The sequence below is a fragment of the Eurypyga helias genome, unplaced genomic scaffold (genome assembly GCF_000690775.1).
Source record: "Eurypyga helias isolate BGI_N326 unplaced genomic scaffold, ASM69077v1 scaffold31016, whole genome shotgun sequence".
In the NCBI taxonomy this organism is placed as follows: Eukaryota; Metazoa; Chordata; class Aves; order Eurypygiformes; family Eurypygidae; genus Eurypyga; species Eurypyga helias.
In genome coordinates, this window is record NW_010257798.1 from 11911 (window position 1) to 21400 (window position 9490).

The 9490-nt window shown below is 43.0% G+C and overlaps 1 protein-coding gene across 1 annotated transcript in view; it reads right to left on the reverse strand.

The window, feature by feature from the left end:
* Positions 1–8557, reverse strand: part of SMEK2 (SMEK homolog 2, suppressor of mek1 (Dictyostelium)) — a gene marked incomplete at its 5' end in the record, with an annotated part of 19942 nt that extends 11385 nt beyond the window's left edge. Inside the window, 3 exon segments of the mRNA XM_010154168.1 lie at positions 446–1066; positions 2573–2671; positions 8502–8557. Coding sequence (XP_010152470.1) covers positions 446–1066; positions 2573–2671; positions 8502–8557 — 776 coding nt within the window.
* Between the last annotated feature and the right edge of the window lie 933 nt (positions 8558–9490).

The following is a 9490-nucleotide window of genomic DNA, read 5'->3' on the forward strand; positions in this document are numbered from 1 at the left end:
AAAGAATCACTTAGACCACAACAGGAACATTTGAAATTAGTACCATAAAGTAACAGTAGAAGAACAGGAATGGTTCTGCACATCCTCTGCTGAGCCACAGATTCAGAATTTGTTATAAAGATGTCACAAATGTCCCTGATATATAATACAGAAAGTTGCTTGTTCCCCAAATATCTATACAATACCAGCTCAAAACGTGGAAGTTGATGGTGAATCAAGAACCTTTAACTATTTACAACCCATTACAAGATATTAATATACACACCTGAAATCTACCAGTTTTAAAATAAATTAAAAAAGGTATCAGGAATAAAGGGAAGTACTCAAAACAACACGCAACTGAAGATGTTGTAAGTTAATCCTAGGCACTTTACAGAGCTGCAATCGATTTCAAAACTACAGCTACGCATAATCCATCTCTACTATAGATACAAAAAGCACTTACCTGCAACATACTGACAATCTCAACTTTGTTGAAGAAAATAAAGGAAGTGAGGGTAGAAAGAAAATTCTCTTCAAAAACAGACGGTGTTGGCAAGATGATGTCCTGAATATACTGTACCCTGTAAGTCTGGTGGATTTTTTGCCTGAGTTCAGAGTCTGTTATAGGAATAACCTCCTTAAATTTTGCTGTTTTGGTCAAGAACTCCCTGTGCCGTTTTGGCTGAGCCAAAGAAGGATCATATTCAAGGCATCCAACAACATCCATAATACACTCATCGGAAAACATCACCTCGAACAGAGTTGCTTTGTTGAGGAACAAAATCCCTCTAATAATTTCATACAAATGATGTAAGCCTTCGGTGTTCTCTAAATTCTCGCAGACTTGGAAAAGCTGTAGCAGTTTTTTGATGTAGCCTTCATTCTCCAAGGCCAGTGCTAGCTTTTCTCTGCGGATGGGCGAGGAGAGAACAGAGGTAACTAGGTCAGCAATCTCTTCAAGTTTGTTGAGTTCACAAGTAGGAAGGTCGATCAAAGGACTAGTTTCAGGCATTTCTTCTATGTGTTCCTCTTCTGACTCAATAAGGTCCTGCGTGACTTCTACTGAAGGATCCTTACCCTGAACCTGAGGGGAGAGTACGCACAATCAGGGTCTCGTCCCAAAACAGACGCAAAAATTATCAAGTCAATAACTGAAACAACACGTGCGTCAACACTTTCCTATCCTCAGTTGCCTAGGAGAATGTCTAGCCGTGCAGAGGAGGAAGTGTTTGCTGCCTCTAAATTCTACAGTCAATACCAAGATCCTCAATACTACGTCTGTCAAAAAATCACATCAAACCCAACCCAACCCTAACAGCATCTGTGCAGTCAAGAAGCCTAAAGCACCTTGGAGACAGGCACAAAATATAAAAAGGAAAGAAGGGCGTAAGAAAACCTCCTTTCAGTGTCTCAAACAGAAGGGCGAGAAGCCTTCAACTTGTACTAAGAGTCCCCAGCTATGGCAACATTAAGTGAAACGTAACAAGGAGAAAGGCAGGAAAATGTCACTAATACCCAATTTGAAGAAAAAACGAAGACAGATATTTTCTTCCACCCTGAGCTTTCATCTGATTTGTCTGCTCCTCTAACTCCATTCACCGGTCACACTCTTTGTCCCTCTGATCCAGCTTCCATCTCCCAGGAGACTCAGAGGACAGAGCAGGAAGAACTCTGGAACCTGATGAGATGACGGTTTGCCCCGTCTGACCACACCAACACCTCCCTCTCAGACTGGACACCAGCTCAGCCCCAGCTGAAGCCCTTGACTACCATTGTGATGTACACACTGGCGGTTACTAGGGTCGACTCCCTTCTACACCGCTGCTTCAGAACTGGCCGAGGAGACATTACACCCCAACCAATGGCAAGATTCAGAATGCATCTAAACTGCTGAGCTTGCTGAAAGGAAACTGCTAGGGAATGCGAGTCCTGTATTTCTTTCGTTAACGCTTTACATTGCATCATGTCAAAATCTGAGAAGGTTATGGTAAATTCCAACATGGAAGCACCCGGGTTCTTCTTTTAAACACAAAGAGGTGAGACTCCATTGACTTGTCATTTCCAGAGTTGAAAGTACAAAATCTGAACTGTTTCGTGATAAAACAATGAACACTGAAGTATCTGTAAACACAGTCAGTCAGTAAGACTTGGGTGTCGATAAAAGAGCATCACTGACATTTCTGAGCTGACGCACCAATGCCGCCCCTCTCTCTCACACTGAAGTATCTACACCCTATGCATGACAACACATTTTCAATCCCACCGCACTCCAACGAGTCAGTTTCCCCAGGCCGCTGGGCAAGACAATTAAAACGTGGTACTTCAGCATCTCAATAAAAACCCCACCCACTCACCCAAAACCAACCCTAAAATGCCCAGCACCTGAGTTGCGTTGTTACTTTGATTTTTCAAAAGCATGAAATTCCATTAGGAAAGCCACAAGTAGCAGCAACTTCAGATAATGCACAGAAAACCATGACAAGTGCATGCTTATTTTACGAGTAGGTTAAAAAATGACAGCACAAATACACCAAGTTGCAGAAGACACTAAAACATCTGGAAGAAACAGAGTATTTAGTGTTAACTGTACCTGGCAGATTTTCTCCCAGATTTCATCACAGCCAGCTTTTTCTTGAAAACTCAGTGCTAAATCATAGTTTTCTGCTTCTGACCAAACAATCAGGGTGTCCTGTTTAAGACAAAAAAAAAAAAAAATTGGTTCTGAAACAGGTTCATGCCACATGACAGTCTGTATTCTGCTAAGTCACATGACTAAAGAAGAATAAATTATTGTTACACTTGTCAAAAAAGAACATAAGCCACTACAATATTAAATTACCTTTCAGGCATAAGAGAGATACTCTGTCTTTATTGCTATTTAATGACCGTTACCTTGCATGTTATACATTTAAATACACTTTTTCATATCCAAAGCACATCAATGGCATTCTTCTGCAACATACTTCTGAGCCAACAGCATTGAAAAGGGAATGCACACAATGTAGAGTAAGAAAATCTGCAATTTAACAACTTAAGTCTTTTCCAATTTAAGAAAGTATAAACAAAAATACAAGATTACAGGGTTTCCTCCCCAGAAAGCGTTTCATTCAGCCATCCCCAACGTGTGAAATAATGCCTCACTAACAAACCAAAACACAATACTTTGTCTGAATTAAAAGACATGAGTTTCATATTATTAAGGCTTTAGAAGTTCCAAGCATCTCGCCAACTGGTATTTTAAGCAAGTTGGTTTTTTTTCCTCTGCTACTGGTGCTTTTACCAATTCCATCTGTGCGCTTGCACAGTGAATTTGGAGGATCCACTGGAATTTCTGAACAGACTAAATGTAGGAGGTTTTACCAGGACGTGCTGCGGGGAACAGAAGCCTGTGCTTCCACACTCAAATGCGTAGCTCAGCATCCTGCGGGAAGCTCACCTCCGTGTTCAACTTCCAAGCGGAACGGCGCTCTGCGAACTCTGCAGCACGGATGATGAGCTCCAGCAAAACGGGTCAACGTCCTGCCAAGGCTGTTGACCTCCTGGACTGTTACCACACCTTTTTTTGGTTTACACACCGGCAAGCCCTTGCTTAATGGTCAATCAGGTAATGTACTTCCCACCTTTACAAAGCTCAATATTCACCGCACAACTTATCAAGACTTTAAAGTCTTTACCTTATGCATCATTTTTACTGTAAACAAACACTCCAAGTGATACCTTTAGGCGCAGCAACCAAACGCAAACAAGTATCTGACTGGCTTCCAGATACCCAATATCCTCCAGGAAACTTCAGGGGCAACAAGAAACAAACTCTGTCATCGCTGCTTCACATCTGTACCCCAAAAGCACTTCTTTGGTCCCTCTGTGCACCGAATGACAGGAAACGATGAAGCTGATGGTTTATTATCTATAAGGCGTTCACCGGGCTACAAGGCCACTGCATGACATGGTATGTCTATTTGGTCACCAGCCTTCTATTTGGTCACCAGCCTTCATGTATCCGCCAAAGGCAGAGGGACAAAAACTTAATGCCAAACGATCGTTGCTACTCTTGAACCTACTGTGGGAATCACCATGCTGTGATCCTTTTGGATCAAAATCAGGTTAGTTTAGATGGTTTAAACCGGTTGTGAATGCAGTTATCTGGGCTTAACGAGGTCAGAGGGCACTCACAAGTATTTCCACTGGCGGATATGAGGGGACTAACGTTTGGGACGGGAATACAGAGAAGCAGCTGGCATGGGACAGTGGGTAAACTCTTCCACCAGCACAGCTATCTGAAAAACACACACCTGTCTCAACAAACTCAACCTACCAGCTGCTAGTTATCACTCTGGAACAGGGATAAAATTCAGCATCGCTGATACGGCATTACTTCCCCAGTTCATTTCTACAGAATCTTCATCTCTCAATATCCACATGTGGTTGCATGGTTTGAGGGCTTTCTCTTTTTCTTTAACAAAAAAAGGTTAGCGTAACATCTTTTTTCTTACAGCAACACTGTTGACAAACGCCTACCAACAGATCAACTTCCTTCTCCCAGAAAGTAATCGCAGGCCGCGCTAAGAACAACAGCATCTGCACAAGATCAATTATTATTTTTTATTCCTCATTTTTACATATTCCTTTAAAGAAATGAAGTTTTCCTGTTCTGGAAAGAATCGAGCTCATCACACTATGGTTTTAATGCTGTTCATGAGAGCTGTTTATTAATACTGTAAGTGCCCTGTATTACACTTCTGTCGTACAGTCACAAGTATTAATAGGTAGTCTCCCCGCTTTCGGGCTCCGATTCACGTGCACAAATGGTACAGCTTCATATAGCCGAGCGGGATTTTGCCTACAGCTGTCCACCCTCATCTCCGGCTGACGGACAGCAGGATCCTTGTGTTTACAGTGTGCCATTTCAGAGTGAGCAGTTGAACAGGGCTTCAAGGGAAAAACAATAATTGCCAACTGTGGGAACCTGAAAGCCTGATCAGCTCCCTGATCTGGTTCCCCTTCAGAGGTTAATCAAAGACAATGGAGTTGTTATGTACAGTTTCATGGCTGTTACAGAACTCAAACTCTGCAAGGTGTATCTGGAAAGGTTCTGTGAAATGCCTGATGCCACAACACTCAAAATCAGTACACCTCCAGGTGAGGTGCCTCAATGGACAGACACATATATGAGAGTCCTATGCACAGCCCAGAACCATTGCAGTAGGAGACATAGCGCAGTAACTCAAATGGCTGCATACACCCATAGAGGCTGCACACAAGAATTTTGTGAGAACTCTCCAGTTGCTGAATGGTACTCGTTACAATCTGTACTGCCCACGCCAAGCACAAGTTATGTAAGTGTCTCCAAAAACACTTCCAGACGACTAAAAGATAGCTTTGTTGGAAAATAACTGTCCAACACCAATATAACTCATCTGTGTATGCTTCCCACATGACCTAAGACAACCCACAAAGACCAGAGACAGACATCTTCCAGGCCTGGCCGCTGTGACACTACCAGCCCCACCTGCTTAGCTTAGCACTAGCGATGCTGCTCAGTCAACAAGAAATGTTCCTTAACTCACTCAAACAAGAGGTTAAGTAGTTCAAACCCCTGGTTTGAAAAACGTCTTCTACTCCACCTTGTGCTGCACTGGCCCCTCACTGCCCTCTCACCAGCACAAGCACGCTGTACAGTGAGCCAGATGGGGGAACACATGCCGGCAAAGATTAATCTGGCAAACAGAGGAATTTCAACTGAATCAGTTCCTACATATAACCTGCCACACAGCAACATGAATACTCAGGCTGGTGTGAAAGAGGAGTGAAGCAGCCCTCTGGCAACCGATCAGGCTGGCTTTCACAGCACCCCTGAAGAGGTGTTAAATCGCCGCCTCACGTAATTCTGGCTTTGCCTGAAGCAAATCACCCTTGTTGTCACATGAGCGATGGCAACTCTGTGCAAAAGTCAGCATTTGCACCCATTCTTCAGCTCAGACCTGAACACGGAGACAGCACACCTAAAGGAGAAGTAACATCAGAAGGCAAAGTTCACAGTAAGGAACTCTGGAGCACTTTCAAGTCTTACAGCCATGCAACTGAAAATTATGGCTGAAGGAGGTGGAGGAACAAAGCACACGGACCGATCTGTCCCATTTCTCACTGAAAATCTGCCAGTTTTGCCAGAGGACAGTAACCTCAAGCAGAGAGTGGAACAACAAATGGGTGTGGTAACAACTTTTTAGGCTGCTTCTGCTCCAGCCTCCAGAACGCCTCTGCATCTGCCCTTTGGCCTATACGGGGTGTCCAGTGGAACTCTCAAAGCCTCTGCCCCAAAATCCAGGGGGAATCTAAAGCACTTCAGGCTCTCATGTTCTTTGCATTCAGGCAACTGGAGATTCTTTCATGCTGTGTGCTGAGCAGCCTGGCACTTATGTCCAATCCAAGTCCCACTTCTCTTGAGAAAGAGGTCACAATTACAGCGCACCTTGACAGAGTTCTGCATGAAAGCCAGTGACCACAAACACAGTTCGAGAAGGCAGGTAACAGGCCCGCCCTGTTTACAGGTATCACGCTTCCTTTCCTTAAACTACAATGTTTTGCCTAAATCATTCCATCATTTTTAAAAAGGATCTGCTCCTGAGACACTCAGGTTTGAATAGTATGATCTTTTAGCAATGAGACCAAAATCTCAAACTGAGAAAAGCTACTTTAAGGCCTGCTATTTGCTGCCCCACTCAGAAAGAAGCACGTAAAACTTGAGGACAAAGCTGTGTCAACTAAAAGTTGTTTGATTTCAGAGGTTAGACAAACCTAGAACCTGTCTCCAGAAAACATCAGTCATTATTCCTGCTCAAAAAAACCCAACACTAAACCGCTTAAAAGACTGCAGTGAAGCAAACACTTTTAATCATGAGGACACAAAAACATTAGAATCAGTAATAAAAGCCAACCAAAACAAACCTCAGCCAGAGACTGCAACCTACAAAGACTTCCACAAGAAAAATGAGAAGAAAAGCTACTTAAGTCACTAGAAACTTTGCTACCAATTAAGTAAAGGCAGCTTTCAAATAAAACCATAGAATCATAGAATAGTTTGGGTTGGAAGGGACCTTAAAGATCATCCAGTCCCACCCCCCCTGCCATGGGCGGGGACCCCTTCCACTAGACCAGGTTGCTCAAAGCCTCATCCAGCCTGGCCTTGAAGACATCCGGGGATGGGGCATCCACAGCTTCTCTGGGCAACCTGTTCCAGTGCCTCACCACCCTCTCTGGGAAGAATTTCTTCCTGATATCTAATCTAAACCTCCCTGTTTTCAATTTAAACCTGTTACCCCTTTTCCTATCACTACATCCATTGTATGAAGTTTCAGAAAACAGGCTGCAAAAGGAAGCAATTTAGAACTTTCCGGCAACATAATCTGCATTTGTATTTCATTATGTATTAGTTCCCTCTACTAAATGGGAAGCAGTTCAAGGCTCTTGACTTTCAGAACCCTGCGGATGGACCATCCTCTGACTCTAAGACTGACTCCGACTCGCTCCTAAGCCAACCCATGCTCAAGAGCCAAAAAGCCTCTTTCCTCAAATTCTAATAACATAACTTGTCACCTTTCCGCAGGGAAGGTGGGAAAAAAAAATCAAACCAAACAAAATCCCTAAAGATTCATCTCTTCATGATCCAGGAAGAACAAAATTACTGTTTTCTAGTGCCGGAACACTTCTGGAGACCACAATGATGAAGAGCTGTATAAAACACTGAACAAAAGGAACAGAGAATCCACTGTAGAACAAAGGACAGGCAGAAACAAAACAGTTATAACCAGCAGAACAACTTAGGCAGACACCAAAAATTAATGCGGAAAAAGCAATAAAAGCAAGAGATTTAATAAGGTAATGGTTTTAGTGGATTAAACAAAAATGACCTATTAACACAGCTCCCAACTCTTTTACTTCTTGGGTTTGCAGAAGGCTTGCCCCCAGGAAACACAACTGTGCAAGTAAGTCTCACCATGGCTAATTGCTTTACTTAGGGTAGAAGAGTTTTTCAGGGCTTAAACCAAAAACTAAACACCGACAATGAAAGAAATTCCACAAAGACAAATTCCTTCATGTTATTTCCAGAACTCGAGAAGTAAATATGCTGTCACAGAGTTGGCCAAGTTTTTCCCTTCCCAGTTCGGCATTTATTTCATACGGCCTGGGACAGGGGACAAGAGTTACACATATGTGTTTCTAACTATTTTTCCTGTAAGGAGTTCAATATTTATCCAAATCGCATATATTCTCTTCAAGGCCTGAAATCCAAAAGTGTTTTTTAAAGGCACCCACATCTGAATTTCCAAAATGTGAAGGATTATAGCACCTACAGCCTTCTAAGCAACTTTTTCACCTCTATGAAAAACCCCACTGACAATTCCATGTCATGCTGCTTTGCCTTTTTTTTTTTTCCTGAAAAAACAGAATTAGTTTGAGCATAAACCAATTCCTCAGCATTGGTAATCAGAAGAAAAATAAAGCTTAGCAGTAATACTTACCTGCTGTTTTTGATATGCAGTATTTGGGTTTATCTTCGATTCTAGCAGTAGTGAACCTGAAAAAGGTACAAAAAGGTATTTACTGGGCTTAACAAAATAAACATCTCCACACATCTTACAACTGCCCATGAGCCAGCCAGCATACGCTCAACTTAATCCGTATCTTAACGTCGAGAAGAACCATCTTCTTTAAACATAATTCCCTAAAATAAGCAGCTACGACAAAATCCATATTAATGTGTATTTTTCTCTTCTAAATTAGACCAAAGTTTGCTGCAGCACCGTTTGGGTTTTTTTTGCTGCTGCAACCCGGTGTGACAGCCAACTTGTTTAACCTACACAAATCCGCACCAGGTACCAGGCTGCCCAGCAGAAAACATGTTTTTGCCCACAGACGCCACGTGGGCCATTTGCTTTTATTTCCTTCAACTGTCCTTCAGAAGTGAATCATCCAGATACTATAAACCCCGGGACTTTATCTTGTGTATGCGAGTAGTGTATGTCTCCTGGCAACAGCTCCAGAGTAATTTATACCACTCTTAGGTGGTTTATTTAGCACGTTAGCACCTGTCGGCTGACAAAGTGGGGAGCGTGTACCCTCCCCCCTCCACACGAGATCCTTAAGGTGACTTTACAGTGAAATAAACCACGAGGAACAGCACAAAACTCGCTCGCTTCAGAACAAGGGCGGGTAATTTCTAAGGAAAATAAAACAAAACCAAGCAAGTTTTTATAGCAGCGAGAAGGGGAGGAAGGGAGCGCTTCAAAAGAGAACAGAATTATCCTGAAAGCGAACAAGATGTCGTCACACGTAGCAACTTCACCTCTATTCGGTCAAAAACGATGCAGCCGGCTAGGGCCAGGGTGGTAAACACTGCTGCGGCTTATCGGGGGACGGGAACTCCGCACGGCGCCGCAAGCCAAGGGAAATAAAGGGGGAAAGATAATAATTGCCCGGCGTATTCCCTAATAAACGCGGCGGAGGAGGT